Raw genomic sequence first — 18,093 nt, 5'->3', positions numbered from 1 at the left:
AGCCCTGCCAGCACCCACACTGGAAACTGAGATCATTTTTCAGTTTCCTGTTGCCTCCTTTATGTTCTAATTGTTAAAAGCCTCTAGCCTGAGTCCGATCCCCAGTTAATGCCAAATCTCTGGCAGAAGCCACTCTGGCCTTGCTCTCAGCATCTCTCGTGCACAGATCCCTAGTCCTGCCTTTGGCAATGCCCGGACAGGAGCTGAGTCAGGCTTGAGAACATGCTCAGGCAGGAGGGAAGGTGGGTTCAGACCTCACAGAGCACCAAGATAGGTAGGGATGGTGTCACCCAGGAACTGCTCATGGATTTTGGGGACAGCTTCTACTCACTGTGCGCTCATAGCAAAGGTGTCAGACCCAGATGGGTTCCTGACTGGGTTAGTACTGTAGGCACCTGGGTGTGTTACAGGTGAGCTGGGTTTGGGGAGACTTGTCTCTGGGCAGCTCTGTCCAAGGTTCCATTTCTAAATGTGAGACAGCTAATGGGATCAGTGAAGTCACCCAGGAGGATGTTTTACAGTTCCCATGACCTTCCAAAGTCTCCACGACAGCTGTCTGTAGCCTTGAAAGTGATGTTGTGTAGGCATGCTCAGGGAGGGAGGAAAGCTCCAAGTTCAAATACATGATGGAACTTTTAATGTTAAGCTAGTTTCTTCATTGCAGGACTTCTCAGTCTTAACTATGATAATGCATTTTAGGACTATCCAACAGGGAGATGGAACAGGAAGGGTACAATTACCTAGACCATGGACACGAAGTCCAAATACTAGGACTAGAAGGGACCCCTGAGGTCCAGTAGGGCCAGCTCCATCACTTTATAGATAAGAAAACTGAAGTTTAGAAAGGGAAAGAAATTTGCCCAAGGTCACACTGCTAATCAGTGGCCTGGCTGAGATTAGATGGGTGGCATTCTATAATTCCCCCAGACCATCATCCCTAACACTTACTGTCTCAGTCCCCTGGCGAACCACATGAGGCATACTGGGGACCCTTCTCTCTCCTAACATTATAATGGGTTTCCACATGACTGTCCTGGGCACTAAAGCCAGGAGGGCAGTTGGCTGTGAACACAGCCCTCAGATCCTGAATGGGAGTCGGAAACAACGGTGGGCTATGAAAGTCTTCTTCCTGAATAGTTTCCTCAAGTAGCCTTTGGAAGGAGCTGGGAAGGTGCTGCTTTAGCCTGTGCAAGGCAGTTTCAGGCCATCTGTCACACTAGACTTTGCCTTGCTGCAGGCTGGAGAAGTCAAGCCAAGTCCGCACAGTGTCCAGCAGCAATTTATTCTTTAAAGGGAGCCGGTTCCGATACAGGTAAATAGTGACAGTAAGTAACCATTATGGATCTATTTTCAGACCCTTCTCTGGAGAACAGTCACTCAGTGGTCCTTATCCTTGAGAACTAAGAAACTGGGGAACTCTCAGAAAAGCCTGAGGTTTCCATCCAATTCTCTAGTCCTGTAACCCTTTTACTATTTCTTTCCTTCCCTACAGCTGGTTGTCTGTAGGCCTTTTGTTTGTTTTTCGTGTTTGAGACAGGGTTTCACTCTGTCACCCAGGCTAGAGTGCAGTGGCGTCATCACAGCTCACTGCAACCTCAAATTCCTGGGCTCAAGCGGTCCTCCTGCCTCAGCCTCCCGAGTAGCTGGGACTACAGGCATGCGCCACCATGCCTGGCTCATTTTTCTATTTTTTTACAGAGATGGGGTCTTGCTCAGGCTAGTCTTGAACTCCTGGCCTCAAGCAATCTTCCCACCTTGGCCTCCCAAAGTGTTAGGCTTACAGGCGTGAGCCACTGCACCCGGCCTGTCCCTAGGGTTTTCAATGTGTATCTTCTCCTTCCCTTACAACAGTAGCAAAATAAGAACTATAACAGTGATTCTTTTCATGTCTCACTGTCTAAAGGTTGTTTTTTTTCCTCCCATGATGTTACTGGAACATGCTGAACAATGAGGAATCATTCCTGAATGAGAATGGAAGATCCCAAAGACTCCAGAGATGGAGAGCTCTCTAAGATAGGATGTCACAACATTTTAGAACTCTTTACCCCAGCCAGCAAGCCTTTCTCAGTGACCAAAACATTGGGGAAGGGGTGGGCCAAAGATCCATTTCCTGATTCAGCCAAAGCATCTGAGATCTTGGAGAGGAGCCCACTCCTGGAACACTGTCTCATTTCTTGCTGCTTATTTTTATTATACTACTGACAGTGGCCGAGTTGCAAAGGAAGTAATGGAGTCAAGTGCCAAGATCAAGCGGGAGCCACCAGAAATACACAGGTAGGCTGCCAGGGGCTTCCCCCGCAACCAGGTCCAGCTCAGATCCCAGAATCTCAAAAGACCCAGCAGTTTGAGTACTGTGAAGCTCCTGGCCACAACAGCTACCAAAAGGGGCAGAATAGGGCAGGAAGGTGAACAAACCTGTCTCAGCTGAAGGTTTGGGGAGAAGTCTTTGACCCTTGATGGAGAATGAGGGAGGGCCGCTACCAGATAGCAGTTCTCTTCTGCCCTCCAGAGTCTTGACTTTGATCATAGACCATGGAGGATGTGTCTAAGCAGCAATATTTCATTGGTTCTGGAATCAGTCCATTATAGGAAGCCAGGAATAGCCCCGTAGCCCCACACTGGGTCTAAAATAGTTTCAGGATCCATGCTTCTTGTATATCCATAAATCATGCATTTCCAGAAAGCTATCTCCTAGAACCTGATAAGACCCAGAAAGAATATGATCGGCCAAGAAGGCTGATTTGCCAACCAGCCTTTGCCTCTGGGAATGGGAGCATCACTGCCTGCCCCTTCACACAGAGCCCCTCACACAGTAGCCTCTGCTGCAAGTTAGGGGAGGCTGCTCGTCTTAGTCCCCAGGCACATTTTCAGTACTGCTCATCCTGGGGCTCTACTCCCTGACAGTCCTGCCCCCAAACTCCAACAAGTGGCACTGCTGTGCACTAAAGAAAGGTTCAGGTGGGTCTAGGATATTACAAGGTGGAAGAGTTTGAAGCAGTGTCTCTGACTGGGATCCAGGGACCAAAGGCAAAGAGAAAGTATTAAAGATAAAAAAAAAAAAAAAAAAAAAAAAGGACCAAAACTTAAAACAAGAGTTGAATACTGGCTGCTAGAATTGTCTGGTTAAGTACCTGCCGAATTTGTCTGTGCACTGAGTCAACAAAGTTCTCTTTTTCTTCAACCTCAGAGCAGGGATGGTTCCCAGCCGGAGTTGTCCCTCCATAACCCATGGCCCAAGGCTAAGCAGCGTACCCAGGACCCGCAGAAGAGCTGTTCACATCTCCATCATGGAAGGTGAGCATGAGCTTCTGGAGATGACCACTGGGTTCCTCCAAGTTGTGACTTGGCCAAGATCTTTCTCAGGGATCTTGAAAAGAGACTAATTTTCATTAGGGACAACAGCAAGTTTCTCAGGGGTAGAGCCTCCAGCAGCAGGTAGGTGGTTTACCCACTGGATGGGAAGACCAGTTGGGTGTGAGGTGAGGGGCATCCCACCTAGGCCTGCTGCGCTGTAGTCCAGCACAGGGGTCCTGGGTTAGTCCTTTGGATCTACCAGGTTTCACAAAGTTCTGAAATTGCTTTCCAGCAAGAGGCTTTTCACTTGTTTTCCAGATCTGACCAATCTCCACAGCTTAAATGATCAGGATAGCTGAGACAGTTAACCAAGAAATGAAAATTCCTGGTTCTGAAGCATTCCAATAGCTGTCGCCACCTACCACTTCAGTTGTAGAAATCTGTCCTGAATTCCTTACCGCTGTCTCAGGAAATCCAGTATGATCCATCTGTCTCCACCCGTTCCCTCCCACCCTTCCCAAAAGTGGGAAGACAGAAATTCTGTGTATCTTCACTGAACTAGATAACCCAATAGCGGGTTCCCTCTATTCTCTGGGTAGTTAGCACTGTTAGGAGGTACTCTCAGAATATTGCCTTCTAGCTGCTGTCACTCACCCAGCTCTCCAGCAGGCTGGATATGGGTGTAAAGCTAAGTGCTTTCATTCCTGAAGATGATGTTTTTCTAAGACCGAAGAAGACCTCAAACAGAAGGAGACAGCAGCAGGTTTTCTTGAAACCTGTTGCTGTCTCCTGGGATTAATGGGGTGGAAGCTGAGGAGGAAAGGCCTTTTGCCCTTTCTGTGGGCATGCTGCTTATTAATGAAAATGAAGAATTGCTCAAGTTAGGAAGGACATTGCTCTGCTCTTCCCCTGGGGGGATCCCTGGTTTGTGTTTGGGTTTTAGGATGTGTCACTATGAGTGAGTGTGAGACTCCACATTATCTGAGTCTGGTATATAACTCCAGACAGGCTAGGGGTTGAGAACCCTGGCTAGACAACCACCATCAAGTTTCTTAATTATTTGAGTATCTTACTTGTGCATTTGTAAAATAGAGACATCTTCCTTGCCCACCCCACTGGCTGCAAGGAAGCTAAATGTGCAGAAGTACTTTAAAGAGACTAAAGCATTCACTAGGCAGGCAGCAAACACAGTGCGAAGAGCCCTGGTCAGGAAGTCAAAGACAAGATTCAAATAGGAGTCCTGCCATGCACTTTCTGGGGCAGGTCACTTAACCTTTCTGAGCCTACTGCCCCACTGCAGAATGGAGCTGGGTGTGAGAGACCACCTTTGTGAACTCCTAGGTGTAATCGCTCCGAGAAGCGATTCCTCTCCATGGAATTATGGAGAGCCGAGTATCATCAGACACAGCCTCCTGGTTTTCCTCCCATCTTAGGCTGAGCTAGAGAACTGAGCTTGGCTTGCGCTGTCCCTCTTCTTTTGGGATGTACATCTCAGGACAGTAGAATGAATTTATTCTCCTCCTCTGAGGAAACAACTTTCTCCCCTCTCTATGGCCCTTCTTCCTATCCATCCTGAGGCTGATGCCAGTGGATTCACCCTAAGGCTTCTACAGAAAGTGGGGACAGCTGTCTTCCCAAAGGCTCACCCTGGGAAGGCAGCACTCGTGCAGGGTATAAAATAGGACAGAAGCCTCATGCATGTGTAATTCCCAGAATATGGAAGAATGTCCAGCAAAACCAGCATCTCCAGGTGAGGGAAGGCTGAGGCTGTATGGGGATATAACTCATGTGGAGTCACTGCCAAGTAGCATGAGCAGAATGACTCAGAGATGGGGAACACAATCCTCCTGTTCCCCTGAGACATGCCTAGCCTGCCTCAGTCCCAACCCAGCTCTGGCCTTACCACCAACCTGAGCCTAGCTTCCCACTGCAGCAGCAGGTTCCTCATCCAAACTACTCACCCTGCGTGCAGACACCAGGGGAGGATGAGTGGGGAGAGGGCACGTCAAAATCTCAGCCTCGTGGAATTTCATGCTTGGCAGGTTATGGCCCAGCAGGCTCCAGGTGCTACTCACCCAGCCACCCTGCTCCTCATGCCTGTGCCCAAGGCTGCCAGCAGGCAAGCACAGCGTATGGCCCTCAGCCCAGGACCCAGCAAATTCAGGAGGGGACAGGTAGAAGCAGCTAAGAACTGACCTAGTAGGAATGAACCTCACAGGCTCAGGGTGAGGAGAGGGTGATGGACATCTGGTTTGGATATGGGAAAAATAAAAGATTTTAGCTACTAAGTATCAGGGAAGGGGTTACCAAGCCTGTGTAAATAAAGAATAGATCAATTTCCAGGAGGCAGAAGTTCAGGTACATCATCTTTTAAGAGAAGGTTTTGCCTTTAAAAGTCCTAACAAACACAGCTGACCCTAACTGTCCACCCAAGGGGGCGGGGGTGTCATGAGGGCCCTAGAGGAAAGGCACGACCAACCAGAGTCCCAAGGAATTTATGGACATTTGAAATTGGTTCATGCTCCATCAAAGACTGTCTTTCCCGCAGTCCATAAAGCCCTTAAGTTAGTGTCACAGAAACCACCTCCTTGCACTTGCAGAGCCACCCAGCCAAAAGCTAGTGTAGACTGTGCGACCTGTTGGCACCAGGGCAGGCCTGTACCAGGTGTGGCCTGGATAAAGCCCAGCGTCTTTGTAACTTTACAACCTGGATTTTCTGGGACAGTCTTGATTCTCCCCACCCTCTGGAATCCTTTGCTGACCTCTCTGTCCCTCACCCTCTGAGAGGTTGGGCCCCTTATCCAGGCCTCAGGGAAAGGGCTGCAGGCTAGGGAAGCATTACTTTTTATGGCTCTAAGTGCTTCTGACTGAATCCAGTGCACTGATAACGCAGCCTCTCGGAGCTGCTCCTTCCTTGCAGTCCAGCCTGATCTGAGGCTTGGAGAGCCAGCCTTCTCTCTCCAGCGCAGGAGGCACTGCTGAAGGGCTGCCATGGCATGGAGTCAGCGGAAATCCTTTGTCCCTAGTAGGCTTTCCACCCTTTCCCTCTCCACATCTCCCCTGCCTGGCTGGTTTCTCTGAAGAGATCAGCTGGTTTCCACTGAAGAAGTATCTGCCTGCCTGGGCCACCATGGGGAAGAGTCTGATTAAGATTCACACCAGAGTCCACGTCCAGCTCCGGTTGACTAATCACTGCTCTCGGCACCTAAGTGTGCGCATCCTCAGGATGGGGCCCCGGCTCCAGGGTAGGGTCCTGACTACTATGCCCCTCTGCCCTCTGGGAGCCACCCCTGGCCATGGGAGTCAGCTGGAGCGCCTCCAAGGTAAAAAAGACTGTGTTCGGTTTTGCTGCCACTTAGCCTAGATCCTTCCCACCGCACCCACCCCAGCCAGCCCAGAAAAACAGCTTGAGGAAGGGGTAGGGCAGGTGTGGTTTCTCCATAGTGAAAACTTAATTTCTTGTACAGGACTAACCTGGCATGGAATGCTAACCTTACAGGTGAGGTTTTCTGTCGAGAGAGCGGTCGCACTAATGTTTACTGAATAATTGTATTTGCCAGGCATTCTGCTAGAAATGCATACCTGTCCACTGTCTTGTTTACTGAGAGCACCAACAACTCCCGATATGATGTGGCTTCTGGTGACTCTGCCTTGTTTTCTTCAGTGTCTGCCTCTCTCCTTCCCCTGCAAGCTGAGGGCTGAATTGTAGGCTAAGCTAAGCTTGCACTGAAGTGGCCGCTGGCAGCTAAGCGGGTCACGCTTTGGAAGATCTGGCAGTCAGAGCTGTCCTTGTGAAGGGGCAGGCCTTTGAAAGGGTAGCAGGTACCCTATGCAATGGGCTGAGGTTCCAGAGAAAGGGGGCAGAGGTGTGCTTGGGAAAGGAGCCAAGCCAGCAACACTGCGACTAGGGCCTTAAAGGTTCTGTTTTATTGGTGACCTATAACATACTCTGAGGTACTTACGTGCAAATAGGAGCGTCAGGGAGGAATACTGGGTAATAGCAAGGTTAAAGAAATATCAAGAGCTCTAGGACAAGGGACAGGGGCTCTTAATTTCACATACTTTCACAACAGTTTCTTGGGCAATTGAGACCTGAATCTAAGGCAGATGCAGGCTGTTGACTTAATCCATCCTGGCCATGGTTCCATTCCCTGGAACACAGCTATAGTAAGTCCTCACTTAACATCATTGATACGTTCTTGGAAACTGCAACTTTAAGCAAAGCAACAAAATGAAACCACTTTTTTTCCCTCGTCAACATTATAAAGAAATGACATTGAAGAAATCAGTGTTATTCAAGGACCTGCTACACATCATTTCATTTAAGGTCACATTTTCCAAGAACCTTTTGAGAACCTTAAGTGAGGACTTCTATATATGATCAGTAGCACCTTGAACTAGAAAGAGGCTTGGATTCCATCCTTGGCTTTGCCTTTAACAACCAACCACATGACTTCAGGCAAGTTCTGTAACCTCTCGCCCTCACTACTTCATGGAGTTGTTGAAAGATAAAATGAAAGTGCTTTAAAAAGTTTAAAACATTAACCAAATTTAAGATTTTAGCCTAGGGACAAACAAAATACAGCTAGGACCATGAGGAGCTTCTGAAAGCAGAGGTTGAGAGCTGTGGCAAATGTACCAGTGGTGAGGTGATGGGGAGGACAAGTAGACAGCAGGTGCCCAGCCATCACCCAGCCCCACCTGTCCTCATTCAGAACCCAGATTTCAGGGTTTGTTCCTCTGGAGAATCCTTCACTGTGCCTGTGCCGAGACAGGTTCCACCAGGCTGGTCAGGTGCAAATGGCCAAGCCACAAGGGAGCCAAGGAAGAAACTATTTCTGAAAGGTTACTGGCACATTTTTAAAAGATATCTTTAGGCTGCTGGAACTAGCCCTTGTAGGGGTGGGGAACCTGCGGCCTCAAGGCCATATGTGGCCCCCCAGATCCCCAAGTGCAGCCCTTTGACCGAATCCAAACTTCACAGAACAAATCCCTTTATTAAAAGGATTTGTTCTGTAAAATTTGGATTCAGTCAAAAGGCTGCACTCAAGGATCCAGACTAACAGTCTGGGACCATCACGGTCTATTTCAGAGCAACAGAAGGGGACTGGCTTTTCCTATCATAGGTCACAAAGGCAGAGCCACACTGGCACCACCAAGATGGCCAGCAGTGGAAAATGTAGACATTTAACCTGAAACAAGAAGCTATTTCCTTGGGAGCACTGTGATGTGGGCCACACTCTGACCTTGACGGCTGCTGTTTAGTTGAGGGTATGACCAGCTCCTGTTTTTCCCTGCCAGAGCTTGAGCCCTGTGAGAGCCTTGGAAAGAAAGTTTCATCGGAGAAAGAAAAGAGATAATTGGGTAGTTTTGGGGTCCAGAATACCCTTTTTTTTTTTTTTTTTTTTGAGACAGAGTCTCACTCTTTCGCCCAGGCTAGCTAGAGTGCCGTGGCATCAGCCTAGCTCACAGCAACCTCAAACTCCTGGGCTCAAGCGATCCTTCTGCCTCAGCCTCCCAAGTAGCTGGGACTACAGGCATGCGCCACCATGCCCGGCTAATTTTTTCTATATATTTTTAGTTGGCCAATTAATTTCTTTCTAATTTTTAGTAGAGGCAGGGTCTCGCTCTTGCTCAGGCTGGTCTCGAACTCCTGAGCTCAAACAATCCGCCCGCCTCGGCCTCCCAGAGTGCTAGGATTACAGGCGTGAGCCACCACGCCCGGCCAGAATACCCTTTTTCTCCTAACACACGTAAGAGAGTTTCTCCCCTGACCCAACCATATCTTCTCAAGAGACTGCTTTGCGCTCAGGAGTGTCTAAAGATATGGGAGCTTTCAGCCTATTCTAAACCCAGCTCCTTCTCGGGTGAAAAGAGAGGGAGCTGGCCCAGGACTGCTCCCCTGTTCCCTCAGGAAGCGCTCGGGAAGAGCAGAGAGTTTCTACCATCCCACGAGGTCAGAACAGCTAGAACAGGGAGGCTGAAGACACCAAAAGCAACTGCAGAAATCCCAAAGATTTCACCTCATGAACTCAAGACGCCAAGTGCTGGGCTGTTAGGAGGACACTCAGTATTTGAAAATAGTATCTGATGAAGCCCAGTTAGGCAAAACACATTCTCCTTTTCCCAATTCCTACCTCTCAAGGCCCTCCACCCAAAAGGCAGACTTGAGACCTGAACCATGGTCCCACCTCTACATCAGGGACAGTCTGCAATTCAGATTCTCTTTCAAATTGGGGCTAAAATGAGCCCCAGCACACCAAAGGCAGGAAAGGTAGACTCTTTAACAAATTAAGCCAAAACTATAAGCAAAAAGGAAAAAAAAAAATCTTCCAAAATGACTCCTCTGATTTCTGCTGCTTCTCGTATCCTATTCTTGATATATCAAAATAGAGTACAGGGCCCGGCCGGGTACAGTGGCTCATACCTGTAGTTCGAGCACTTTGGGAGGCCAAGGAAGGAGGATCACTTGAGCCCAAAAGTTTGAGACCAACCTGGGCAACATGGTGAGACTCTCTCTAAAAAAAAAAAAAAAATTAAAAGCATTAGCCAGGCATGGTGGCGTGCACCTGGATAGCCTGAACCCAGAAGGTTACAGTGAGCTATGACTGCATCACTGCACTCCTGCCTGGGCAACGGAGTGAGATCCTAACTCTAAAAAAACAAACAGAAAAGAGTGCTGCAGCCAAGGCTGGTCACACGGATGTGCAGAGGGGCACCTGACAAAACAGAATGCATGTTACTGAACAGCAGAGGATATGTTGGGACACAAAAAGCCTACTTATGTCCCTTTTGCCTTTCCAGGCCTAGAGTCCCTACGGGACAGTGCCCATTCCACCCCGGTACGTTCCTCTTCCCATGGGGACACCTTCCTGCCTCATGTGAGAAGCAGTCGGGCAGACAGCAACGAGCGAGTAGCTGTGATTGCAGATGAGGCCTACAGCCCTGCGGACAGCGTGCTGCCCACCCCTGTGGCCGAGCACAGCCTGGAGCTGATGCTGCTTTCCCGGCAGATCAATGGAGCCACCTGCAGCATCGAGGAGGAGAAGGAGTCTGATGCCAGCACCCCAAATGCTGCAGAAGTGGAGGCCCTTGGGGGAGAGCTGAGGGCCCTCTGTCAGGGGCACAGCGGGCCAGAGGAGGAACAGGTGAATAAGTTTGTTTTAAGTGTCCTCCGTTTGCTCCTTGTGACCATGGGACTCCTCTTTGTTTTGCTCCTTCTCCTGATCATCCTTACCGAGTCTGACCTTGACATTGCCTTTTTCCGCGATATCCGCCAGACCCCCGAGTTTGAACAATTCCACTATCAATACTTTTGTCCCCTCAGGCAATGGTTTGCCTGCAAAATCCGCTCAGTGGTGAGCCTGCTCATTGACACCTGAGAAGGCATGACTCCTCCCAATAACTAGCCAGGTGGACCAAGGAGCCCGGCTACCCATTCCCAGCAATGGGACCCATCGCGGAACCATCGGCACATATACCAAGTCCTCCTCTCATGACAAAAATTACACTGCAGCCTAGGAGGTTGTCTCCCAGAAGAAGAAAGGGATAGGCTCATGCCCTGTCTAAACAAACTGGGAAAACTCGTTTTCTTCAGAAGTTCTTTCAAGAAAGGCTCAGCGACTCTGTTTCTCATCCTTCCAATTTGCAGGATAATTTTTGGTTTTGAATTTTGATTTATTTTGAAAGTATCAAATAAAAATAATTTATTTTACTATTACTGATTATTGCAATAGTGTCACCTAGCAGATGGGACACTAGTTGAAGACTAGAGAGCCGCTGTCTGTCCTCTATATTCTGCAGGAGCTTTCCTACTGGTGCTGCTGGGTTCCAGTAGAGTCATCACTGCAGCCTCAGCGGGGCAGGCCAGGGGTCTGGGCAATGGGGACTGTTTAGGTTTTTTTGCCAGACAGACTTTTTTAAAAAAAAGTAAACATCCATGCAGAATGATTAAATGGAAAGTTGCTTCTTATGATGGTCTGAGTTGGATTTTCTTTTCCTTTTGTTTTTTCAAATCTGAGCAGAGTGGGCATCTGAAGGGACCACCGCTACAGCAGCAGCAGCAGCAGGGGTGGGGTAAGTCTGTCCCCTTAGACTAGAGCCTAGTGGGCATCACCTTAGTTTTGTATAATGAACTTAGACTTCTGTGATTTTTTTCCTGAAGAAACTCAAGACTTTTTATAGTGCTCCAAGGATGTTAAATGAATTCAGTGGTGCCAGAGAGATAGTACTGTCAGAAGTGTTGGACAAAGAATAGCTAACAGAAACAAGATATAAGTTACCTGAGAGACTGTTGAGATTCAGAGAGCTGTGCTTATTTTGTACACAACCTCTCCCCAGACTATTTCAATTTATATTTTAACAAAATGTTATTTTCTTATCAATTCATACTTTATTTTTTACTTTACGGATTAAGAAAATAGAACCTGATGAACTAAACGATGCAAGAAAGAAACTGATCCTGAGAATGAAAAGCTTCAGAAAATAGAATTCCAAGATCAACAAGCAGCCTTAGAAGGGAACAGGAAAAGAATCTCTTTAAATAGGATTTCTAAGAGATGCCTACAAAAGACAGAAGGTGAATATGGCAGAGACCAACACTTAGATGTAGAAATGCTGCCCCCTAAGGTCATCCTCTGCATCAGGAAAATAAGTTCTAGAAAAGCACCTGCCATCCTTGCTGAGGGAAGCCCTGGAGGCATGCAGAAGCACAGGCACGTGAAGGGTGAGTGTGATCCTGGGCCTGAGCGCTTCAACTTTTAAAACCAATGACACACAAGATCTTGTTTTCATCTCAGGGAGCGATTTCTAAGTCATCTGGGGCCTGAAGGCTTAAGGATGATCAATGGACATATTCCTGGAACCTACACAATAGTGAAGCAGCTGCTGACACCCTATGATGTTGAACAGCCCATGTGCAGAACAGAATAAGTCATTTGATCTCCCCTATTTTGTTCCCCTGAGATGGTAGAACCATGTCCATGTTTGGAATATAACAGCTGTGAAATAATTGGGTGTTTTTTTTTTTTTTTTGGAGGGGAGGGGTTGCAAATTTTAAAGACACCCTTTCATCTAGCCCAGAGGTTGGCAAACTTCTGTAAATTGCCAGACAGTAAATAATTTGGTTTTGTGGGCCATATTCAGTCACAACTACTCAACTCTGCCATCATAGCACAAAAACAGCCATATAATACATAAATGAAGCAGCATGGCTGTGTTCCAATAATACTTTGTAAAAATAGACAGTGAGCTGAATTTGGCCCACAGGCCATAAATATGCCAACCCTGATCTAGATAATAAAACTGATCCTTACCAGTATGTTAGCAGAAGAGAGTCAGCTGTGCTCCCATCCTAACATGTGTCAAAGATCTGGGACCATTTCCCAGAGGAGGCACTGGGGTTGCTTGTTTAAAGGGTGCTCGAACAACCAACCAGCAAAGAGATATCTGATGCCAAGATGAACAAGATCAAACACTGGAATGCTAAAATGCAGCTGGAATCTAAGAATGGAAGAGGGCCTCTCTGACCATTTCCATACCAGCAACAATTTGGGCAGAATTACAAACATCTATCTACCAAGTGACAAAACAAACTGAAGAAGATCCTAGTAAAGATTAGGGATCACTTGAAACCAACTAGCCACTGCCACTTGTCATCTATATAGCAAAGGCTTTATTTAGCACAGGACTAAAATGAAAAGTAGACCCACAGAAGAAAAGGCTGTCAGGAGACAGGGGGCTGGTATTAACCTGGATATTTACTGTCTTATGCAACATAGCAGATACCTTTTAGTGTAGTGCTCCTACCTCAGTCTGTAGAATAATGGTGTTTCTATGCAGTGAGTGATAGCCTCGACTCTGATCTTTCACATTCACATTAGAGACAGATGCAGTATTCCATTTCTGGTATGTTACTTGTGTCTAGCGTTCTAACAGTACAGTAGTCCATACCATTTCCAACAGCTGAATTTTGCTCTCTGAACAGAAACTTTTGGGATATTTGTTTTTTTCCAGGGCTCATCCCAGAAAATATGGACAGGAAAGTTTCCCTCAATTTGCTTTTCAAATAGTGCTTGAATAACAAACCTCCTTTGTTGGTGACTGGTCTTTTTTAGTATCTCCCCATCATTAAAAATTGTTCAAGTTTTTAACCTGGTTTTACTGTGTTCTACTATGTCTCTCATTTTCTCTTGAAATTAAGTTTTATTTCATTGTAGAAAAAGCAATGGTTTCCACAGCTTCATGTACCAGAGGAAATAAAATTCTTACTAAAGAATAGTTGTACTGCATCTTTTAAGCAGTAGAGGGTAAACTACCTGCAAATGTGAATTTCTTAGTTTCATTTAAAAATATATAGTTGTTAACCTTTCGTGTGCCAAAAACTCTTTAAGTTACATTTTCCTTCAAAGCAATGTACTTTTTTCTACATATGCAGTATGTAGTTAGCATAAAATCATTGGTGCCATGAAGATTATTTTTAAACTTAAATAAATATTTAAATATCATGGAAGACTGGGCTCTTTCTTTTTTAACTTATACCTGTCTCACTTTTTTCCCCTTAAAGTTACCAACACGTAGATAAAAGGATACCAGTGGGATTCACATAGCTGACTGCTGTTCACGACTGGGATCATATAATGATCATTTTTGGTCATGGACTTCCTATAGTCTAAAATAGAAAAGAAAATGATCATTTTGCTTATATCCATCTATTATCTTTGTCCCTCCCCCCAAAATAACTACTACTAGAAATGAAAAGCTATAAATGTGGCATAATTTTAGAGATGAATTGGACCTTATTTTTCTGAGGAAAACCAAGAAGGTTAAGTGATTTTCCCATAGTATTAGAGCCCAAACTATAACCTAGGCAGCCCAGCTTCTAGCTTACTAAAGCATGAAGTGAGAGAACAGAAAACACTTCCTATGAAGGAAACAGAATGATATCACCACCACAGTAATAAACCACATATTTATAATTTACAAAATATATCCCCATAACATCATCTCATCTGATTGATTGTGTAACCATCACTCTGTGGCTATGGAATTGGTAATAGTCTGCTAAATTCCATGAGGATAAGAGGTGACACTGGGGGCCTGGCCCACTGTGCAAGCTGCTTACCTAATCTTCCTGTTCTTAGTTCTGCCTGCCCTACACTCCCCTATGCTGCTGCCAGATCATCTTCCTAAATAGCAATCAGGTTATGTCACTTACCTCCAAGTTCTCAGAGGTTTCCTCTACCTATAAAATTATATCTCCAGTGCCATATTCCCACTGGAGTGTTTGTTTTTATGACAAAAGTCTTGTTTGAAGTGATCTGAAAAGTAAAAAGCATAAGAACCACTGGACTTGGGTGGCTTCCCATGGCCCTACAGATTCACAGCCACCTCCCTTCAGCTGATACCCAAACGAGAACTGCCTACACATACACCCCTGGTAGGACTCTAGCCCCCACTCCCTCTGCCTTGGGTTCCTCCAGCATAATCAAGCCTCTCTGCACCTGAACATACTTTTGGTTTTAGTTCATGAACAGGCTTCCTCTACAGACCCCTACAACTCGCTGAAGGAGTACAGTAAGACAGGCAAAGCACACTTTTAATACATTTCCTCTTGCACAGCTTCCATTTTGGGAAAATGTACCATAAAATGTTTTATAGGCAAATGAGCCAGAATACAGTTTACACTATCTTGGAACTAAAACTCATTTCCAGCCCTCAGTGACGTACTATAAACCGGGGGGTGGGAGAGGGTTGCGGGAGAATGTACTAAGTCAGAAGGGACAGCCTTACCAGGCACAATGGTGCGCACCTGTAATTCCAGCTACTCAGGAGGCTGAGACGAGAGGATTGCTTGAGCCTGTGAGTTCAAGACCAGCCTGAGCAACATAGCAAGATCCTGTCTTAAAAAAAAAAAAAGAAGGGACAGCCTAACAAACAGGACATCTAAGTTTCTAGAATATGAAGTTAGAGGGTGTATATTTCTTCCTCTCAGTTTGATAGAGAAGGCATGTGTGTCTTTCCCCAACCCTATCCCATGTACTATATGCTGGCTGAAAGGATTTAAATATTTGTATCCACAGCCCTAAGGCTCCCTGCTTTCCTGGAAAACTCCTTTTATAAAGAGGAAACTGAAAGGCCAGAATATTAAAACAAGACTTAGGCAACTCAGATTCTATTACTTTCTAATAATTTGCAGTCTGGCCTAGTCCAACCAAGTCTCTGTCCACCCAAAATGAGAATTGTCTGTCTGCTCCTTCCTTAAAGTCACATAATCAAAGGCTGGGCATGTCAAAAAAATAAATAAATAACTCGAGCGGAATTCAGAGCTTATGTGCTTAAAAGATATCACAAAGGCCAAACTTACAGAAAAGGTTTATCCTGAAGGGAACAATCATAATACATACATAATTACAGAAGCTACACAGCTGTAATCGAGTCTCTGGGAGAAGTACATTTCACTACAGATTACAGTGTAAGAATGTCCCAAGGGAGACAATTTCCCTTTATGTGCTTTCTAGATTTAAACAATTACTCCATTATAAAGCTTATCACCAAGAAACAAGTCACTACTCGTTCTCCTTAACTTCCTGCATTGCCTAAAGAAGATATAACTCTATTAAGTAAAATTGGATATAAATAGCACAGTTTATGAAGCTACAATGGCAAAAGAAACCACAAAAGTGAGAAACATCAAGAATTTGCTAACACTTATTGCAGAGGCCAGGCAATTACCGCCAAGTATTCAATGCTTAAATAATGGTACTAATTTGATTAAGAGTAGTTTTCTGCATCTTAAAAAGAACAATTCCCACCTACACACTTATAACTTGACTCAAACTGTACAAAAGCAATTCATGTACCCAAACCATTTGTACCCCTGTAATATTCTGAAATTAAAAAAAAAAAAAATTCCCACAGAACCACTCAAGAACCTGTGAAATTAATCGGTATAAAAAAAGGGAAAGGGAGCCTAAAGCCTTCCTTTACAGTGTTTCATGAATGGTTTAAATATAACTCAACCTCACTTAAGTTTACCTTCCCTTTCTTAATGTTTTCATCTCACTTATCAATTCCTCTACTCATATCACGTAGAATATAGAGAACTCCTATTCCTTATAAACACCCTCAACCTATTAATAAATCAAGCCTCAAAACACTTAAATTTTAATTACAAAGAAGGAAATTATTTAAAAAACAAATTTTCTTCAAGGAAATTACACATCACTTTATTTCTGTGATATACAATTATGAGAAGGTATTTAATAATATCTTCTCTCAAACATATCGCCAGAGCTCTTTACAAGTCTTTCAGTAGTACTTTGACAATGAAGAACAATCAAAAAAATTGGATAGATGTCACACAGTAATATCAGTCACTGAGCAGCTCCCTTTCCCAACAACAGACATGACGAAATTACCGTAACTTCTGAAATCATTTTTATACAGAAATACCAAAAAGTGGTATTTCATAATATTTCTCCAAAATATGAGTTGGAATGAAGGTATTCACATAACAGGCTATTGACTCTCCTATGGAGAATTTAAAGACAGGGACAGATATGGGTGTCTGGGACATTCTAAGGTAGTAGCTTTCACTTATTTAGCCATGACCCACAGTGCAATAGTAATGAAAAAATACATTTTACATCAGACTACACATAAATATGTATACCTACAAATATATGTGCATATGTAACTGAGTTTTACAAAATAATACTTACTCTAATTATGTTTTCTGTTCTTTACTAATTCTTTCCTTTTCATTTTTTTAAACACTAGTCATTAAACTGATTTCCTGTGAAGAGCTACAACCCATAGTCTGGAAAACAGTGAGGACAATCTTCACTGGACTATCCCTATATAGGAATCAAGGTAGATCCAAGCCCTGTGCCTAGGAGCCCCGGGATTCCCGGATGTGTTTCAGGAACCACGTAGAAGAGGGGGAAAGGAAAGGCTCAACATACTCAGACTCAGGCCCGGCCCCAGGTAAAACAAAGCTTCTCAGCAGTTACTTTGGGATTTCACATAAGATTTACCTTAGAGGCAGGAGGCAAAAAGGTTAAAAAAAATTAAAAGGTTCAAAAATCAGTGAGTTAGATGATCTTTCAAGGATTCCTTCCAGTGTGTGAGTCTAGAAATAAATATTCATTCCAAACTACAAAATGAACCACAAATCCATATATTACTATAGAATCAAAACCATATCATTAGACCACAAAAACTTTTAATACTGATCATTCAAAACTTTATAATGTTAGAATTTCTCAACATACTGTCTGATTAAAAGTGAAGGCACCTCAGCCTTCCCTCAAATTCCCTCCCCATCCTGTAGAAACATCCTCCAAGACTTCCCTCTTACTAAAAGGACATTCTACTCATAGTTCTTATTAATAAAGCAATTTTGTATTTGCTAAGTACAGCATATTACTAAGTAAACACACTAAGCCACATGAATCACTAGTTCCCTTAGACAGTGATCAATTTGAACAAACTGGTTCCTAAACCAAAAACTCAGTTTTTTTCACTCATAAAAACATGTATCTTCCCGCTGGAATTACCTCCAGCCATGATATACTGAGTCGGGTGCACAGCATTGATGGAACACACAGAAGCAAGGCATTCTCCACCAAGAAAAGAATGTACCCTCTTTCCTGTCTCATGGAAGATTTCTACCCGTCGTGGATAGGCCATGCTGCCAATCATGAAACAGTCTTCTTGTTTAGGATCCCACACAGCTTGGAACCTGGTCAGCCATCGCCCAGTGATAGTGTTGTGCCTAGTGGAAAAAAAAAAAAACAA

At 44.8% G+C, this 18,093-nt stretch overlaps 2 protein-coding genes across 4 annotated transcripts in view; one reads left to right on the top strand and one right to left on the bottom strand.

The window, feature by feature from the left end:
• The window catches only part of FRMD5 (FERM domain containing 5), a 325,539-nt gene extending 314,525 nt beyond the window's left edge, over window positions 1-11,014 (top strand). Inside the window, exons 8-12 of one of the 3 annotated variants that reach the window (XM_012649201.1) lie at window positions 1,238-1,312; window positions 2,206-2,274; window positions 3,188-3,294; window positions 10,099-10,442; window positions 10,622-10,669. In XM_012649201.1, the coding sequence (XP_012504655.1) occupies window positions 1,238-1,312; window positions 2,206-2,274; window positions 3,188-3,294; window positions 10,099-10,442; window positions 10,622-10,669 (643 nt within the window). Of the gene's footprint in view, window positions 1-1,237; window positions 1,313-2,205; window positions 2,275-3,187; window positions 3,295-10,098 lie in introns of all 3 variants that reach the window. The other 2 variants (XM_012649200.1, XM_012649202.1) reach the window with 2 other exon arrangements.
• Window positions 11,015-17,805: 6,791 nt separating this feature from the next.
• Window positions 17,806-18,093, bottom strand: part of WDR76 (WD repeat domain 76) — a 54,199-nt gene continuing 53,911 nt past the window's right edge. Inside the window, exon 10 of the mRNA XM_012649140.1 lies at window positions 17,806-18,070. Within this exon, the coding sequence (XP_012504594.1) occupies window positions 17,806-18,070 (265 nt within the window). The remainder of the gene's footprint in view (window positions 18,071-18,093) is intronic.

Source organism: Propithecus coquereli, unplaced genomic scaffold (assembly GCF_000956105.1).
Source record: "Propithecus coquereli isolate 6110/MARCELLA unplaced genomic scaffold, Pcoq_1.0 Scaffold3, whole genome shotgun sequence".
Lineage (NCBI taxonomy): Eukaryota > Metazoa > Chordata > Mammalia > Primates > Indriidae > Propithecus > Propithecus coquereli.
This window is presented reverse-complemented; position numbering and strand designations above follow the sequence as displayed.